The 17,970-nt window shown below is 38.4% G+C and overlaps 2 protein-coding genes and 1 long non-coding RNA gene across 7 annotated transcripts in view; 1 reads left to right on the top strand and 2 right to left on the bottom strand.

Moving 5' to 3' along the window:
* Positions 1 to 10,436, top strand: part of LOC103519619 (glutathione S-transferase-like) — an 18,437-nt gene extending 8,001 nt beyond the window's left edge. Inside the window, exons 2-7 of one of the 5 annotated variants that reach the window (XM_017448259.2) lie at positions 410 to 478; positions 2,995 to 3,061; positions 6,680 to 6,850; positions 9,132 to 9,196; positions 9,565 to 9,645; positions 10,063 to 10,436. In XM_017448259.2, coding sequence (XP_017303748.1) covers positions 410 to 478; positions 2,995 to 3,061; positions 6,680 to 6,850; positions 9,132 to 9,196; positions 9,565 to 9,645; positions 10,063 to 10,236 — 627 coding nt within the window. In that variant the 3' untranslated portion in view covers positions 10,237 to 10,436. Of the gene's footprint in view, positions 1 to 409; positions 546 to 1,832; positions 1,900 to 2,994; positions 3,062 to 6,679; positions 6,851 to 6,875; positions 6,978 to 9,131; positions 9,278 to 9,564; positions 9,646 to 10,062 lie in introns of all 5 variants that reach the window. The other 4 variants (XM_017448258.2, XM_026831065.1, XM_017448257.2 and 1 more) reach the window with 4 other exon arrangements.
* LOC113471706 lies at positions 8,945 to 9,540 on the bottom strand. The gene is made up of 2 exons (XR_003394301.1): positions 9,357 to 9,540; positions 8,945 to 9,209 (listed from the first exon to the last, which is right to left on the bottom strand). It is a non-coding gene; the product is annotated as an uncharacterized LOC113471706 (long non-coding RNA).
* Positions 10,437 to 10,682: 246 nt separating the features above from the next.
* The window catches only part of LOC108253732 (U4/U6.U5 tri-snRNP-associated protein 2), a gene marked incomplete at its 5' end in the record, with an annotated part of 11,785 nt that continues 4,497 nt past the window's right edge, over positions 10,683 to 17,970 (bottom strand). The window contains 4 exon segments of the mRNA XM_017448256.1: positions 10,683 to 10,802; positions 11,465 to 11,577; positions 12,033 to 12,258; positions 12,855 to 13,030. Of these exon segments, the coding sequence (XP_017303745.1) occupies positions 10,683 to 10,802; positions 11,465 to 11,577; positions 12,033 to 12,258; positions 12,855 to 13,030 (635 nt within the window).

Here is a 17,970-nt window from a genome sequence, read left to right as displayed (position 1 = left end):
AGTGTGGGGGAGTTCGAGTCCAATCTACACAAACTTATATAGAATCTTACTTTGGTAAGATCTTTATCTTTATCTTTATCTTTACTGTGCTCTTAATCTTATACTTTTATACACCTATCTTCTTTTTAAATTAACATTGTGTATGTACTGTATGTATAATTTATTCACAATATAACATATTATTATTATTATTATTATTATGCCCGCTATGACCAATGACCATGTCAGATACTCCTCTTCCAATACTCTGGAACTTGAATCGCCGCATCATTTTTGCTAGCAGCAGGTCAAAACGAGGCCCATCTTTTCGCCTGTTCACACGTAGGTGCTACCCGCAATGAACAAGATCTGTTTTTTTTTTTTCGCTGAAATTACTGGACTACTAAAAAAATACGCTCCCTGTTTTCAGCTACAACCTGACATCAAGTTGAGCTACTTCAACCTGACCGGGTTGGCAGAACCAATCAGATTACTCCTGGTGTACATGAACTGGAACTTCACTGACCATAGGATTCAATATGACGAGTGGCTGGATGTCAAGAAAGGTAGGACCAACAGTTTCCCCTAGGATGAAGGTAGGACCAACAGTTTCCCCTAATAGGATGATGGTAGGACCAACAGATTACTTCTGGTGTACATGAACTGGAACTTCACTGACCATAGGATTCAATATGACGAGTGGCTGGATGTCAAGAAAGGTAGGACCAACAGTTTCCCCTAGGATGAAGGTAGGACCAACAGTTTCCCCTAATAGGATGATGGTAGGACCAACAGATTACTTCTGGTGTACATGAACTGGAACTTCACTGACCATAGGATTCAATATGACGAGTGGCTGGATGTCAAGAAAGGTAGGACCAACAGTTTCCCCTAGGATGAAGGTAGGACCAACAGTTTCCCCTAGGATGAAGGTAGGACCAACAGTTTCCCCTAATAGGATGATGGTAGGACCAACAGATTACTTCTGGTGTACATGAACTGGAACTTCACTGACCATAGGATTCAATATGACGAGTGGCTGGATGTCAAGAAAGGTAGGACCAACAGTTTCCCCTAGGATGAAGGTAGGACCAACAGTTTCCCCTAGGATGAAGGTAGGACCAACAGTTTCCCCTAATAGGATGATGGTAGGACCAACAGATTACTTCTGGTGTACATGAACTGGAACTTCACTGACCATAGGATTCAATATGACGAGTGGCTGGATGTCAAGAAAGGTAGGACCAACAGTTTCCCCTAGGATGAAGGTAGGACCAACAGTTTCCCCTAGGATGAAGGTAGGACCAACAGTTTCCCCTAATAGGATGATGGTAGGACCAACAGATTACTTCTGGTGTACATGAACTGGAACTTCACTGACCATAGGATTCAATATGACGAGTGGCTGGATGTCAAGAAAGGTAGGACCAACAGTTTCCCCTAGGATGAAGGTAGGACCAACAGTTTCCCCTAGGATGAAGGTAGGACCAACAGTTTCCCCTAATAGGATGATGGTAGGACCAACAGATTACTTCTGGTGTACATGAACTGGAACTTCACTGACCATAGGATTCAATATGACGAGTGGCTGGATGTCAAGAAAGGTAGGACCAACAGTTTCCCCTAGGATGAAGGTAGGACCAACAGTTTCCCCTAGGATGAAGGTAGGACCAACAGTTTCCCCTAATAGGATGATGGTAGGACCAACAGATTAAAGTACACCGTTGCTCGCAATCAGACAGGTCGGTATAACATTCACGTGACATCGTCCGCGGGTCCTTACCTATAAGTACACCGTTGCTCACAATCAGACAGGTCGGTATGGGTTGGCAGAACCAATCAGATTACTCCTGGTGTACATGAACTGGAACTTCACTGACCATAGGATTCAATATGACGAGTGGCTGGATGTCAAGAAAGGTAGGACCAACAGTTTCCCCTAGGATGAAGGTAGGACCAACAGTTTCCCCTAGGATGAAGGTAGGACCAACAGTTTCCCCTAATAGGATGATGGTAGGACCAACAGATTACTTAACAATTTTAACAATTCAAGTAGTAAATATTCCAAGTCTACATTACCTAGTGCCAAGTATTCCTTCCTCTTCTCAGCCTGTTGTTTCAACTGTGCCAATCTTCGTTCTCGTACTTGTTCAATATTCTCCAGGCTGTCAATTTCTTCATCCACTCTCTTCTCCACTTCCTGAGTGGCTTTCAATACCTCTTCCAGGATTTCCTTCTCCAACGGGATATACGACATTTTTTTTTAAAGATATGCACTCGTAATTTATTTATTTCTTTATTTACACACTAAGCAGCAAGGCCATATGTGTCTGTGTCGTAATTTATTTGATGGTGATTCAACTTTAATTACCTATTTCTTTTTAAACTACATTTGTAAAATTACTATTTTTTCAATCTACGTGGCACCTTGTAACTTGTAATTTATATGGTTGTTTATTTAACTTTAGGTACCTATTTATTTTTTAACATACATTTTTTTTAATTATTTAATTTTTTTTCTATCAATTAGAGTTAACACTACACAACAGGTATTTAGATTTAGAAAAATTATACACATCGATCGGCTGATATTTTTTTTTTTTTGTTTTCCCTGAGTCATCAATAGATCATATACACAGCCTCTTATGAAACTGACTCACTCCCGGATACTACGTTAGTTCTAACCCACTTCTAGCTTCTAGGTGTGCTACTATGTGGTTTTCACAACTCGACGCCATGTTTTTCCATAGATCCTACAATTCCTACATCTACATGTTTTTCCCACATGAGCAGTAAAATCGGAAAACCCCGCAATTCCTAGCCGTTCCCAAACTACGGCCGTTTTAGTGGAGGCGTCTTTTAAAGTGTGCAAACCAATGCAACTTTTAATTAATTAATTCCTTAGCCCCCCGAAACCAAAGAATGCAACGAAGACTCGTTATGACGAAAAAATCAGCATAAGTATACATCATTCTACTCTAACAAGTTGAGTAACATACCTACGAGTTACTTCTGGTGTACATGAACTGGAACTTCACTGACCATAGGATTCAATATGACGAGTGGCTCGATGTCAAGAAAGGTAGGACCAACCATGCACTGCGGTACTTGTTCAGAAGTCACGTCAATGGCAAAATTGCTACAAAAAGTAGCTGTCACAAATGAGCACTGAACAGTGTTATTATAGGGTTAGGTTAAACACAAAAAGGAGCTTTCTTTCTCATTGTCGGGGCTTCTGAACAAGTACCACAGTTTCCCCGTGGGACATTTTTCATAAAGCTAAAGGGGAATCCGAGGAAAAAGCGTTTTTCCCCCCTTTAGGAAACAGACGGTTCCTTTTGGAAACTGAACACACTTCGATGGTTGGGCCTGCGTCATCTTGAATTTCCACTATTACCACAGTTTCCCCGTGGGACATTTTTCATAAAGCTAAGGGGAAATCCGAGGAAAAAGCGTTTTTCCCCCCCTTTAGGAAACTGAACACGCTTCGATGGTTGGGCCTGCGTCATCTTGAATTTCCAATGGTTTAGTACAGGCGCTACAACGCCACCTAGTGGTTCATCTCCCGTAATTTCGTTTAAAAGAGGGGAAATGAGCTTCAGAGGAGGGGAAATCGTCCTACCAATTTACCAATGGTCACGAGATGAATGATTTTTCATGGACAAGTACCTACTTAGTTACCGTACTACCACCTGATAGATAAGATACCTATCATATTATTCACATAAATACAGTCGCGTCGTTTAAATGTGCCGAAATACCGGAGAGATCCAGAGCTTGAGAGATCCCTGATATAAATTGAAGCCCTTCGATATAAATTCAAGTTGAATATGAAAATTAAAGTTGAAACTAGTCACACTCTCAAACTGAATACATATGTTCTTAAAGATGTTAGGAAATCGTCTCAGTGTCTGAAAGGAAAGTCGCGTCGTTTAAATGTGCCGAAATACCGGAGAGATCCAGAGCTTGAGAGATCCCTGATGAACAAAGCCCAACGATATAAATTGAAGTTGAATATGAAAATTAAAGTTGAAACTAGTCACACTCTCAAACTGAATACATATGTTCTTAAAGATGTTACTCCGCTATGGTATCCTAAGTTAGAATCCTAAGGTACACGACATTTTACTAAAAATATGTAGTTACAAAGGTTGTATAGAAATTCACATATAGAAATTTCTCCTGTTGTTAAGCTCAAACGTATGTAGGTACAGAGCCCAAACTATGTTTAAACCTAGGTAGATATACTTAACAATTAGGCTTGGTCGCATATTGGAAGCGTAGTCGCGAGATCTTTTTAAGTGATACAAAAATCGCGACTACGTTTCTAATGTGCGACGAACCTCAAACTTTACCAAAGAACGCATCTTTACCATTTCAATAAAATTTAATCATCACAGTCCTGAAATTTTCTCACAGAGGCTAAATTATAGGTTCTTCCACAATAAAATACTGTCAGTATAGAAATTCACATATAGAAATTTCTCCTGTTGTTAAGCTCAAACGTATGTAGGTACAGAGCCCAAACTATGTTCAAACCTAGGTAGATATACTTAACAATTAGGCTTGGTCGCATATTGGAAGCGTAGTCGCGAGATCTTTTTAAGTGATACAAAAATCGCGACTACGTTTCTAATGTGCGACGAACCTCAAACTTTACCAAAGAACGCATCTTTACCATTTCAATAAAATTTAATCATCACAGTCCTGAAATTTTCTCACAGAGGCTAAATTCTAGGTTCTTCCATAATAAAATACTGTCAGTAGTAAACAATTAGGCTTGGTCGCATATTGGAAGCGTAGTCGCGAGATCTTTTTACGTGATACAAAAATCGCGACTACGTTTCTAATGTGCGACGAAACCTCAAACTTTACCGAAGAATGCATCTTTACCATTTCAATAAAATTTAATCATCACAGTCCTGAAATTTTCTCACAGAGGCTAAATTCTAGGTTCTTCCATAATAAAATACTGTCATTTGTATAATCTAATAATTTACATGTCAAAAACTTAACCCAGATCTGGTCTCGAACCCGCGGTCTCTCCATCACCAATCCTCTTCATCACTACCTGTCGATGTGGCGCTCTGAATAGTTCTACTGTGTTTAGGAATGAATGTCATGACTGTTTTCTTAGCTTGGTTCTCATTTGGTTCTACGGGAGTCAGAAGGTTCTTCTCAATTGTATCATGCAAATGATTGATTCCGTGACTGGATGTTGCGGGGCCCACTCAGCCTCGTGAGGAAAATGAGTAGCTATATGACATATAAATGCGCATAGCGACCGGTGACAGCATGGTAGGTAAACATTGGATGTTTAGGATTATGAGATATTGGGAAAATCCTACAATGCTGCAGTGAGCACCAAAGTTGTGATATAATAACACAAAGAAACTGCATTTACATTACATTTACATTACAAACAATTTCAACAATATTCAAGTAGTAAATATTCCAAGTCTACATTACATTACCTAGTGCCAAGTATTCCTTCCTCTTCTCAGCCTGTTGTTTCAGTATAAAATTCCATACCTCGGCTGGGATTGAACCCACGCCCTCCTGTTTACCAGGCGAGCGCCTTGACCACTACACCACCGAGGCACCACGTAAAACTAGATAAAACAATTTTAACAATTCAAGTAGTAAATATTCCAAGTCTACATTACCTAGTGCCAAGTATTCCTTCCTCTTCTCAGCCTGTTGTTTCAGCTGTGCCAATCTTCGTTCTCGTACTTGTTCAATATTCTCCAAGCTGTCAATTTCTTCATCCACTCTCTTCTCCACTTCCTGAGTGGCTTTCAATACTTCTTCCAGGATTTCCTTCTCCAACGGGATATACGACATTTTTACTTTCTATTTCAAGCTAGGTGGTAGTGATACCTTGTAATTTTAATTGGTGGTGGTTTAACTTTACCTATTTCTTTTAAACCTACATTTATAAAATTACTGATTTTTTTCTATTAGTTTGAGTTAACACTTCATATTATTGAGAAATATTTTACTTGTAATTTATTTTGTTTGATTTCTCAACCTACATTTTTAAAATTATATATATTTTTTTCTATCAACTTGAGTTAACACTTCACTTCAGGTATTTAAAAAATACACATATCGATCGGCTGATATCTCTTTTTTTTTTGTTTTCCCTGAGTCATCAATAGAAAATATTACACAGCCTCTTATGAAACTGACTCACTCCCGGATACTAGTTCTAATCCACTTCTAGCTTCTAGGTGTGCTACTATGTGGTTTTCACTACTCGACGCCATGTTTTCCCATAGATCCTACAATTCCTACATCTACATGTTTTTCCCACATGAGCAGAAAAATCGGAAAACCCCGGCATTCCTAGCCGTTCCCAAACTACGGCCGTTTTGGAGGAGGCGTCTTTTAAAGTGTGCAAACCAATGCAACTTTTAATTAATTAATTCCTTAGCCCCCCGAAACCAAAGAATGCAACGAAAACTCGTTATGACGAAAAAATCAGCATAAGTATACAACATTCTACTCTAACAAGTTGAGTAACATACCTACGAGTATTACAAATTACAAATGTGATGTAAATTAGTAAATTACAAATGACAACCGTAAACCGTAATTGCTTTCTCTTCTCGACCAACTTCTGGAGCTTCGTGGTTCGAGTCCAAGACAAGTTATGAAATTTAGCGTAGTGTAAAAATCCCTTTCTTTGCTCTTCTAGATTACCCGTTCGGAAAAGTCCCCTGTATCGAAATAAACGGAGTCCAATATCATCAATCCAGAGCTATAGGGCGTTACTTAGCCAGACAGGCGGGTCTGTATGGTATGGATGGACCTGAGATGGATATGAAGATAGATATGATAGTGGATACTATAGACGATATGAGACAAGGTAAGGATATAATCCAGAGCTATAGGACGTTACTTAGCCAGACAGGCGGGCCTGTATGGTATGGATGGACCTGAGATGGATATGAAGATAGATATGATAGTGGATACTATAGACGATATGAGACAAGGTAAGGATATAATCCAGAACTATAGGACGTTACTTAGCCAGACAGGCGGGCCTGTATGGTATGGATGGACCTGAGATGGATATGAAGATAGACATGATAGTGGATACTATAGACGATATGAGACAAGGTAAGGATAAAACACCTACTCCCAACGTAAGGATAAAAGACCTTAGAAATTCACATATAGAAATTTCTCCTGTTGTTAAGCTCAAACGTATGTAGGTACAGAGCCCAAACTATGTTCAAACCTAGGTAGTAGTAGTAGATATACTTAACAATTAGGCTTGGTCGCATTTTGGAAGCGTAGTCGCGAGATCTTTTTACGTGATACAAAAATCGCGACTACGTTTCTAATGTGCGACGAACCTCAAACTTTACCGAAGAACGCATCTTTACCATTTCAATAAAATTCAATCATCACAGTCCTGAAATTTTTTCACAGAGGCTAAATTCTAGGTTCTTCCATAATAAAATACTGTCAGTTGTATAATCTAATAATTTACATGTCAAAAACTTAACCCAGATCTGGTTTCGAACCCGCGGTCTCTCCATCACCAATCCTCTTCATCACTACCTGTCGATGTGGCGCTCTGAATGGTTCTACTGTGTTTAGGAATGAATGTCATGACTGTTTTCTTAGCTTGGTTCTCATTTGGTTCTACGGGAGTCAGAAGATTCTTCTCAATCAGTTTAGCTTCGAGTAGTTCAGTACTGAATTGATGTGTGTTGTTGAGCTCCGTGAAACCGACCAGCCGATCTGAAACGATAGAAGTGGTTGGGTGGAAGAGCTCACAGTGAGAATCTTACAAGTCCTACAACTGAATAAATGGAGCCTCAGAAAGGAGACTCTGTTTGCAATTGATGTGTGTTGTTGAGCTCCGTGAAACCGACCAGCCGATCTGAAACGATAGAAGTGGTTGGGTGGAAGAGCTCACAGTGAGAATATTACAAGTCCTACAACTGAATAAATGGAGCCTCAGAAAGGAGACTCTCTTTGTTGTCATATAAGATAGATTCAAAGTTACGGCTTGTACAGAATAGTCAAAGGAATACCAAGGCAGACCCATCAAGGATTGCAATCCCTACCATGTGTGAAGTACTTGAGAAGACAAAGAGATGATTAAAAAAGAAAATGAGCCACATACCCATTTGAAGGACATGGAACAAATGGGCATGTGGCGTACCTATTTGTGACTCAATGACTGAAGGACATGGAACAAATGGGCATGTGGCGTACCTATTTGTGACTCAACGACCCATACATATTTGGCGGAGACTAAAAATGCGAATGAAATTCGGGTCTCCTGTGTGAATCCTCAGGAGCATACATAGAGAACATAACAACTAAACATAGGTAGGTACCCATTACCCTCCGTTGTATTAATTATTGAGGCTCTTCTTAAATACTCGTAAATCCACCAATATAGGTAGACTGATGAGACAAGGTAAGGATAAAACACCTACTCCCAAGGTAAGGCTAAAAGACCTTTAGACGATATGAGACAAGGTAAGGATAAAGGCGTGAACAACCTACTCTGGGTCAGTTAGGCCATGGTTTAGAATAAACAAGTTCAACAAGTGGTTCAGTTGTTGTATCTTCAGCTGTAGCCGAATGGTGATGGCAGAATAAAGAAGTTCAGTTATTTTGGGAAAATATGGCATTTATTTGTTCAAAACATGGCAAAATAAGCAACTCAAACAAGTTCAACAAGTGGTTCGGTTGTTGTTATAGTTTCAGCTGTAGCCGAATGGTGATGTCAGAATAAAGAAGTTCAGTGAACTGTATTATTACTCCAAAGAGGCCCGATCGACCCTTTGGACGTCTGGTAAGGGCTCTTATCGAAAAAAATGTCTTTTGAATGTTAAACATATTTGCCAAATTTCGTCAAAATCGATCAAAGTTATGGCGTTCGGTATGGTGAAACAAACAGGTTGTAGTGTAAAACTAAAGGAAAAAATGGGCAATATACATAATTCCAAGAAATAGACCTTTATTTTCACTTTCTATTACCCTTATTTCTTATTAATATTATATTTAGATATTTATTTATTTTTAAAAATGTTCACATGTAGGTACCTATCGCAACCGTGGGTTTGAAAACTTTTCACGCTTTCAACTTATATTGGCTAACTCTTAACCCGTTTTGGTTGCAGCGGTCACTGGTTGGTACTACGAGAAAGATTCTCTGGTGCGGAAGAAAAAGTACAACCCAATGTTAATCGACACCATACCTTTCTATTTGAGTAAACTTAACAAGATGGCCAAAGAAAATGAAGGATTCCTTGTCAAGAGAAAAGAGGTAAGGGGAATTTTTTTGTATTGAGTATTATTTATTACAAAAATATTCTTTTAAGATTGATTAACAAAATACACCATACCTTTCTATTTGAGTAAACTTAACAAGATGGCCAAAGAAAATGAAGGATTCCTTGTCAAGAGAAAAGAGGTAAGGGGAAATTTTTTGTATTGAGTATTATTTATTACAAATATATTCTTTTAAGATTGATTAATAAAATCAAACTTTACAAGATAGGATATCTACGTACATGGCATACGAGTATGTTGAGATATATCCAAAACCGATAAATCGACACCATACCTTTCTATTTGAGTAAACTTAACAAGATGGCCAAAGAAAATGAAGGATTCCTCGTCAAGAGAAAAGAGGTAAGGGGATTTTTTTTTTGTATTGAGTATTATTTATTACAAAAAATATATTCTTTTAAGATTGATTGATAAAATCGAACTTTACAAGATAGGATATCCACGTATATGACATATGTTGAGATATATCCAAAACCGATATATTTTTCGCCGGTTTATCGATATATTTTTTTTACCGATATATCAAAGCCATATTGGTGATATATCGATATATTTTGGCGGTTATTTAAAAAATACGAATTTGAAAATTTGAAAAACTTTCTCCTTTATCTTACATGATAACTTCCTCCTTTATCTTCCTTGATATTTTGATTTCCAGATGACCTGGGCAGACATACGAATTTGAAAATTTGAAAAACTTTCTCCTTTATCTTACATGATAACTTCCTCCTTTATCTTCCTTGATATTTTGATTTCCAGATGACCTGGGCAGATATTTACTTCACCGCCGTGTTTGACTACATACAAGAGCTTCTCAAGACAGATCTGTCCGCTAGAATTCCGCATCTGATGGAGGTTCCCAAACACGTCCTCATGATTCCCAAAATGAGGCGCTGGTGGGACTCGAGACCTCGCAGTCATCTGAAATATTGAGAACCCCTGGAAATGAGAAATTTTGAATAGTCATCTAAAAGTTTAAGAAAATCAACATCTTATCACAAACCAAGCAACATTTGAAAACATAGTTAATTATACCAAAGGAAAAGTCTGAAATTTTGACAGAATATTTTTTTTTTTTTTTTAACCAAACCAAAGAAGCAAGTTTCAAGTCGATCGTGAAATTAGCTCCAAAAGTAGTTACCAAGATGCAATAAACAACAAATTTCCTATTTTATGGAGGACCAGAAATTAAAAGTGGCTTTAATTAAAATTGAAAATATAGGACACCTAAAAATAAAATGAAAGATACGTTTAATTTTAAATAAATAACACGCCCAACCTTAACTAATAAATTTCCATTTTCTTTTTAATATCTTCTATAGCTATTATTAAATAAAATGAAAGATACGTTTAATTTTAAATAAATAACACGCCCAACCTTAACTAATAAATTTCCATTTTCTTTTTAATATCTTCTACCTATAACTATTATCAGTCAACAGGAGGCGCTGTCTAACTTTCTCCTCCAATTCCACTGGCGGGATTTTCCGGGTTTTCACCTGAGGGAGGAAAAGTTTGAATTTAATATGTAAAAATGCAGTTTCTTTGTGTTATTATATCACAACTTTGGTGCTCACTGCAGCATTGTAGGATTTTTCCCAATATCTCAATAATCCTAAAATCCAATGTTCACCTACCATGCTGGCACCGGTCGCCATGCGCAATTACATGTCATAGCTACTCATTTTCCTCACGAGGCTGAGTGGGCCCCGCAACATCCAGTCACGGAGTCAATCATTTGCTTGATACAAATTTCTTGACCCCGCCGGGAATCGAACCCGGGTCTCCCGCGTGCAAGGCGAGTGCAGTGGCCACTACGCCATGGGAGCTGACAGTTTGAATTTAATATGAAAAGTCTCAAGTAGGTATAGGTTTCTTGGAAATAAAATCATGTTCAAACCGTATACCATATGATGGAATGTAGATGGCTACATTAAAAAGAAGAAAAAAATCCATGGTCATTCCAAGACACAATAGTAAAAAAAAGTGTTACATTGTATAGTAGTCACTAGTCAGCTAAGTAAAAAGTAGTTCTGATAATGACAGCATATTGGTTACCAACCGATATAGGCAGGGGGCTATTTCAAAAAGCAAACTTCGCATTCCAAGTACAGTTATGCCGCTATTCGGAACTCAGCCAAAATCTCAATGCCTTTCTTACCTTCATAGAGCCAAGGAAAGTCTTATACACAATACTCGAGTCTTTCTTCTTAGTTCCGTTCAGGGCACGGTGTAAAGTGTTCAGAAACCAGGACAGAAAATCAATAGGATCACCTGAAAACAGACAAGTAATAAAAGGTTAATCAAGTTTGGAAAATTATGATTGCCAGTCTAGTTAGCTTGGAGGGTAGCGCGCCTACCTTGTAAGCGCCAGGAACGAAGATTGGCACAACTGAAACAACAGGCTGAAATGAAGAAGGAATACTTGCCACTAGGTAGTGTAATGCACTAGAATCACTAGATCAAATAATTTAAGAATTTTTGGCACTGCATAAAGTAATTTTAAGTCAGTCTGGTTAACTTGGAGATTAGCGCGCCTACCTTGTAAGGGCTAGATGGCGGGTTCAATTCCCGCCAGATAAGGTTCGTTCTCGGAACGGCTGGCTTTCTTTTATCTTGTACTGCTTCTCTCAAGGTAAAAAATAATAACTGAAAAGGTATCCTTAAAAGGTCGAAAGATAGGAGGTACCTTTCAAATTACCGCGCGTAAAAAAGTTCTACACACTTACTTTGTTCAGTAAACTGGAACTGTTTTCTCGACCACAGGACCACAGCCTGTAGCATTTCATGCGGTGACACATGAGACTTGAAGTTGCGCGGATTCCACAGTTTGCGCATGAGCTCACCAAATCTCTGCACCAATAGGAAGCTGCTATCACCTGGTGGACGCTTGACGCGTGCGTAGTTGATTTCGCGCAGGAAATAGTCGCGCAGCGGCGTCACGTGACATAAGGCCTGTGTGGAATAGAATAGTGAGTAGTATACAATACATAGGACAAAATTAAAGGTAACCTCCGTGGCCGTGTAGGTATCATCCTAGGCTTACACGCCGGAGTTTCTGAGTTTGAGTCCTGGCGGAGTCGAAGTTTTTTGGCTCTGGCGGGCTTGGAGGGGTGCAGCCTCATGAGGACAGCACTTCGAGGATAATTGGTTGGGAGTTAATCCATTAAAAAAAGGTCTTAATTTGAAATGACATTTCTTTAGGGTTTTCCCTTAGGATGCCACTTTCTCACAGTATTTCTACCCATTCTAGGGGATAATTAATACATATTTTTTACTATGAGTAAGTGACTCTTGAAAAATGGCCTGTTGGTCAATAATTATCCCGACATTTGTAACATACAAACACATTTCTTGTTAATTAATATGTAAACTTCTGGAATGCTTTGAACATAATCAACTCACCTGCAAACATATTATTTACTATGAGTAAGTGACTCTTGAAAAATGGCCTGTTGGTCAATAATTATCCCGACATTTGTAACATACAAACACATTTTTTGTTAATTAATATGTAAACTTCTGGAATCCTTTGAACATAATCAACTCACCTGCAGAATTACATTGCAGTAGTCATTGGCCTTGATGTTGTTCAGCCCTACAATGCCCGGTAAATACAAAGTGCCGTCAATAGCACGGGACATTTTGTCACTCAAATCCAACTGCTTGATCTGGTCCGTAGTGAATGTTGGATTGAGAACGTACTTGATATCATCCAATGAGGAATCTGAAACGAAAGTTAATAGAAGTGTAACTAAACAAACAATATGTTTGATTTTTTTTTTGAATCCCTGTCAATGTTTTAACATTGAATGGAGGGTAATGTGGCCAGTAGAATTGAAAATGGAAGGCAAAATTCATATACAGGGTGGTTCGTGATTTGCGAACCACGCTTATATCTCAGAAACGGCTGGGAATTAAGGAATGAAATAAACGGCATCATGTAGATGAAATTTTGATGATTAAAATGGCATTTTTTAAAATTTTCATTTCAGCCAACCTGGGCCGACTTTTTCTTCGCCGGTGTCCTGGACTATTTGAAGGGCCCCTATCATCTCCACGCCCACTATTTGGACAAGTACCCCTATTTGCAGAAGTTGATAGAGAAAATCCACGGGTTGCCTCGGGTTCGAGACTGGGTCGCCAACAGACCCACTAACAACTGGGACTGGCAGTACATGTACTTCTATAAGCTAGGCTAATAAAGTGGAACCTATGTATTTTGTTCTATAAGTTCCATCAAATGAGCCAACAGTCCAACACTGAACATGGAATGGAAAGATTGTTTTCCCTAAGTAAAAAAAGTGAAATAGGGAATATGTTGCCGATTGTTGCCCTGTTATAAATAAAAGACTCTACCAGTTTTCTACCTTTTTAATTATTATTTATTATTATTATTATTATTATTTTTATTACCTCCTATTATTTAAATGTGAATGTGTACATAAAATGTAATAATATAATGTACGAGTAAATGAACATTAATTTAACAATAGAGCTCCAAGGGTTAGGCCGGGCACTCACGTTCAGGTATACATGAATAGGTATGCCTGTCAGGCAAAACTAAATAAATGTGGCTGTAAAAATCACATTTCCAAGTTAAAATCTGACCGTAAGTGGTCGGCCTTGGGTGGATGGAAACACCTCAGGTCTTATACTCTCTTAGTGGCTCTACCTAGTGGTTAGCTTACAATCGAGCATCCACTAAAATTTAAATATGTACCTACCAGACTGTGGGCTCACTTTGGGAGAGGGACACAAACTGGCGTCCTATAGCACCTTGAGGCAAACTGTACTGTCTACCCTTTAGTTTAACTGCACAGTTCCATCTGACATGCCAAACTTCATCGATATCAGCGGTTTCATTATGTACTATTGCTTCATTGGACTTATATTACTTACCTTGGAAATACTTTCCACAGACTAGACAAGCATAGACGTTGATTCGGGACAATGATACAGAACATAGCTTTTCAAAATCAAAGTCAAGCAACTGTCGATTGATAGTGTCCAAGTAAGGACACAGTCTATTGACAACAGGACCTGCGACTGTTCCTGAAAACAAAATAAATGACAACATTAAAGTAATAATTTGTGTGGACCTGGAAAAATAAATATGTTTGAACCAAAACTTTTAAAAGTCAGCCAAGTTAGCTTGGAGGGTAATGTTTGTGTCTTGTAAGCATTAGGTTCTGGGTTTGATTCCCACCAGGGATAAACTTTATCCTGAAACAGGCAAGATTCCTTTGCAGAAAGGCTGGCTTTCTGGTTGTGGTTAGTTACCAGGTTAGATTGAAACGGGACTAGTTGAGACAGGATGTTATTTCTACAGTTTGGCATGGGAGTGGTAACTTAAAAACAAGGTTAGTTTTATAACCTTGGCTTCCCCAACTCGGTACATAACCACGACCTCTTGTATATCCTTGTCTTTGATTTTTATCCTATATCCCCCCCCCCTTTCAATCTTCTTATGGGTATAACTTACGTCGTTTTGATGGGGAAGGACCAGAATCTTCCTCATCACTCAGAATTGGATCTATATCAAAGTTTTCTTCAATCTTTCTTTTTGTTGGATTTTTGGGTCTCTTTTGCAGCACACTGCTGTAGGACTCTTTTCCTTCCATAATTTGAAGGCTGATTTTTACTTCGTAAAAACAGAAGTAGGTGAACTTTAAATATCAACAGACTACTTTTGCGGAGTATTCAAGTTAGAAAGAACGGGAAGAATGATTTTTAAAAGGAGTTTTCGGATCACTCAGCTCTCGGCAAATCGGCAGATTCGGCAGTCGGTTTTCATTTTTCGTCTTTTTTCATTTTTCAAAATTTTCGCGCCTCTCGAAAAACTTTCCTTGAGCCTTCGTCCACACTCGAATACGAAAGTTGCGCTGCGACGGTAACAGAAGCGACAGCCATCGCATCGCCAGCGAGAAAAAAATATTTTTATTTTTTCCTTTCACTTTCTTTTTAATAAATGCTATATTAATATATTATTGTATTTTATTCTTTCATACCAATTAATATTATTATAAGTAAAAAGTAAATCTGTGAAATATATATATAAAAAAAAAAAATCGATCTACTTTTGCCGATCTTTTTCTTCCTTCAGCGAGTGTGGACATAGCTTTACGAAAAATAAACAAATCGCAAAATCGGCAAACTTTCGACGTTTCCGAAAACTTTTTGGAAAGGAAACCGCTAACCGCTGAAACTATTGAAACTTGAAACTGGAATCAAATGGATTGGCAAACCAGAAAGGCAACAAGGGGTTGAAGTCATATCAGCAAATACATCAAGGTCTGAGGTCTGCCCTAAAGCAAATAAAATCCTCCAGAGAAGGTAAGTTACAGCACTTACCTATAGCCATCTAAGACCCTCTTACCATGTCCAAGAAACTCTCTCCCCTAGATCTCTATGTATTCAGGGAAAATTGGGTATTAAAACATGCTTAAGGTTTAACCCCCTCATTCCTTAAATACTTTTGACAAAAATACTAACCTTTGGGCAATAAAATAATCTACTGTGCAAGTGGGCTTTTGGAAAAAAGTTTCCTGTTTGCAAAGCACATAAGCATGTCTTTTGCACAATATTATTGCCAGTAGACTGGGCTCTCAAGACCTTGTGCTAACAACAGGGACAAAGCAGCATTTCAGTTCTATTCCGTTTAACTCGCAGGTAACCCGAGCAACACAGCCACTTCAGAATGGATTATCAAAACCGGCCAGGTGGTAAAACGGGAGGAGGAGGTGTAGCATCATGGTCCGAATCAAACCGGGATAGACGGGAAAGGTTGAGACAACTTGCACTGGAAACCATAGACCTCAACAAGGATCCGTATTTTATGAAAAATCATTTGGGTGAGTTAACTTTGTATTGATTTGGGCTGAACTTCTGCTAAAGCCTATCTTTTCATCTCTTCATTAAAGAAATCATGATCTTGAAATTCCAAGATAATTAACTTTTTCCTGTCGAAATGTGAATTGAAATTTTCTAGAATAAAAATGCTGAATGAATAGGTATATTGATATGAGTTACCTAGTTTATTGCTTCTAGAGATTTACAACCTTTGTCCCAATCCTAGGTAAATTTATCAAGTTCTAGAACCAAGTAATCTAAATGTGTGATCCAACTATCCTGAATTTTAGAAATCATTAACTGCTACAATCTCTTTCATATCAAGTACATCTGTGTTTCAGGTTCATATGAATGTAAATTGTGTTTAACTCTGCATAACAATGAGGGCAGTTACTTGGCACACACTCAGGGCAAGAAACATCAGGCCAACTTAGCCAGGAGAGCAGCAAAGGAAGCTAAAGATGCACCTCAGCAGGTGAGTGTATTTTTACACCCATACTCTACCTGGTTTGCTTTTCTAACCCATGGGTCTGCAACAGTCTTGTGATGAATTGCTGTTGACTTCTGATGCTGTTTACACACATAAGGACTCAATATTGATTTCAACATTGGACTGGGGACCTGTGAGGACATGAGATACACAATACAGCTGCTGTTTAAATAGAAAAGGGCTGGGAAGAAAAAGACTGTGGACCTGGGAAAAAGGTGGTTTTGATAAGGACAATGTAAAGTGTTGAAAATCTCAAGCTCTTTTAGCAAAGCTAGCAGTTGAATGAGCCCCTTGATTGAAAATAACCAATTTAGGTACACAACTTGGACTCTTTTATGTTTATGGCTTCATGCCTCAAATAATAAATAATGTAGTCTGTAAATTCAAGATTCAGGGCACCAATATTAAACTTTGTATTTTTCCCCTTTCACAGCCTGCTCCAGAAAAGCCAAGAGTGGAACCTAAAAAGTTTGTCAAAATTGGTCGCCCTGGGTATCGAGTAACTAAACAACGGGACCCATCCAATGGTCAACAGAGTCTCTTGTTCCAAGTGGACTACCCAGGTAAGTGATTCCTTAGCCTGCCTCTCATTCAAAAATGAATTCCCTAAAGGGAATTTTCCTAAAAATCCCAAAGATACCCTTTCCTATGGGCAGAACCATGTATTTACTAGGAACTTTTCTCTCTTTGGGAATCCTAATAGGGATAAAGAGGAATTCTTTTTTGAATAAACCTGACGTTTTTCTATTTACAGAAATTGCTGATGATGTATTCCCACGTCACAGATTCATGTCTGCATATAGTCTCTTGTTCCAAGTGGACTACCCAGGTAAGTGATTCCTTAGCTTCCCTCTCATTCCCAAAAATGAATTCCCTAAAGGGAATTTTCTTAAAAATCCCAAAGATACCCTTTCCTATGGGCAGAACCATGTATTTACTAGGAATTTTTCTCTCTTTGGGAATCCTTATAGGGATAAAGAGGAATTCTTCTTTGAATAAACCTGACGTTTTTCTATTTACAGAAATTGCTGATGATGTATTCCCACGTCACAGATTCATGTCCGCATACGAGCAGAGAATTGAGCCTCCAGATAGAAAATGGCAGTATCTACTGTTTGCTGCTGAACCCTATGAAACTATTGCATTCAAGGTAAGTGATAGGACTGGATTATATGAAAGAATAACTAGTGGTTTAGTTTTAGTGGACCATGTAAAACTTACCTGTCAAAATCAGATTAGGCTATTGAACATACAACAGTGGTTGGGTAGAAAGAAAAGCTCACACAAGTGAGAATCTTGCTAGTGAATGGATTTTTTTTTTTTTT

Source organism: Diaphorina citri, unplaced genomic scaffold (assembly GCF_000475195.1).
Source record: "Diaphorina citri unplaced genomic scaffold, Diaci psyllid genome assembly version 1.1 scaffold2838, whole genome shotgun sequence".
In the NCBI taxonomy this organism is placed as follows: domain Eukaryota; kingdom Metazoa; phylum Arthropoda; class Insecta; order Hemiptera; family Psyllidae; genus Diaphorina; species Diaphorina citri.
Note: the sequence above shows the minus strand (reverse complement) of the source record. Positions and strands in the feature narration are given on the sequence as shown.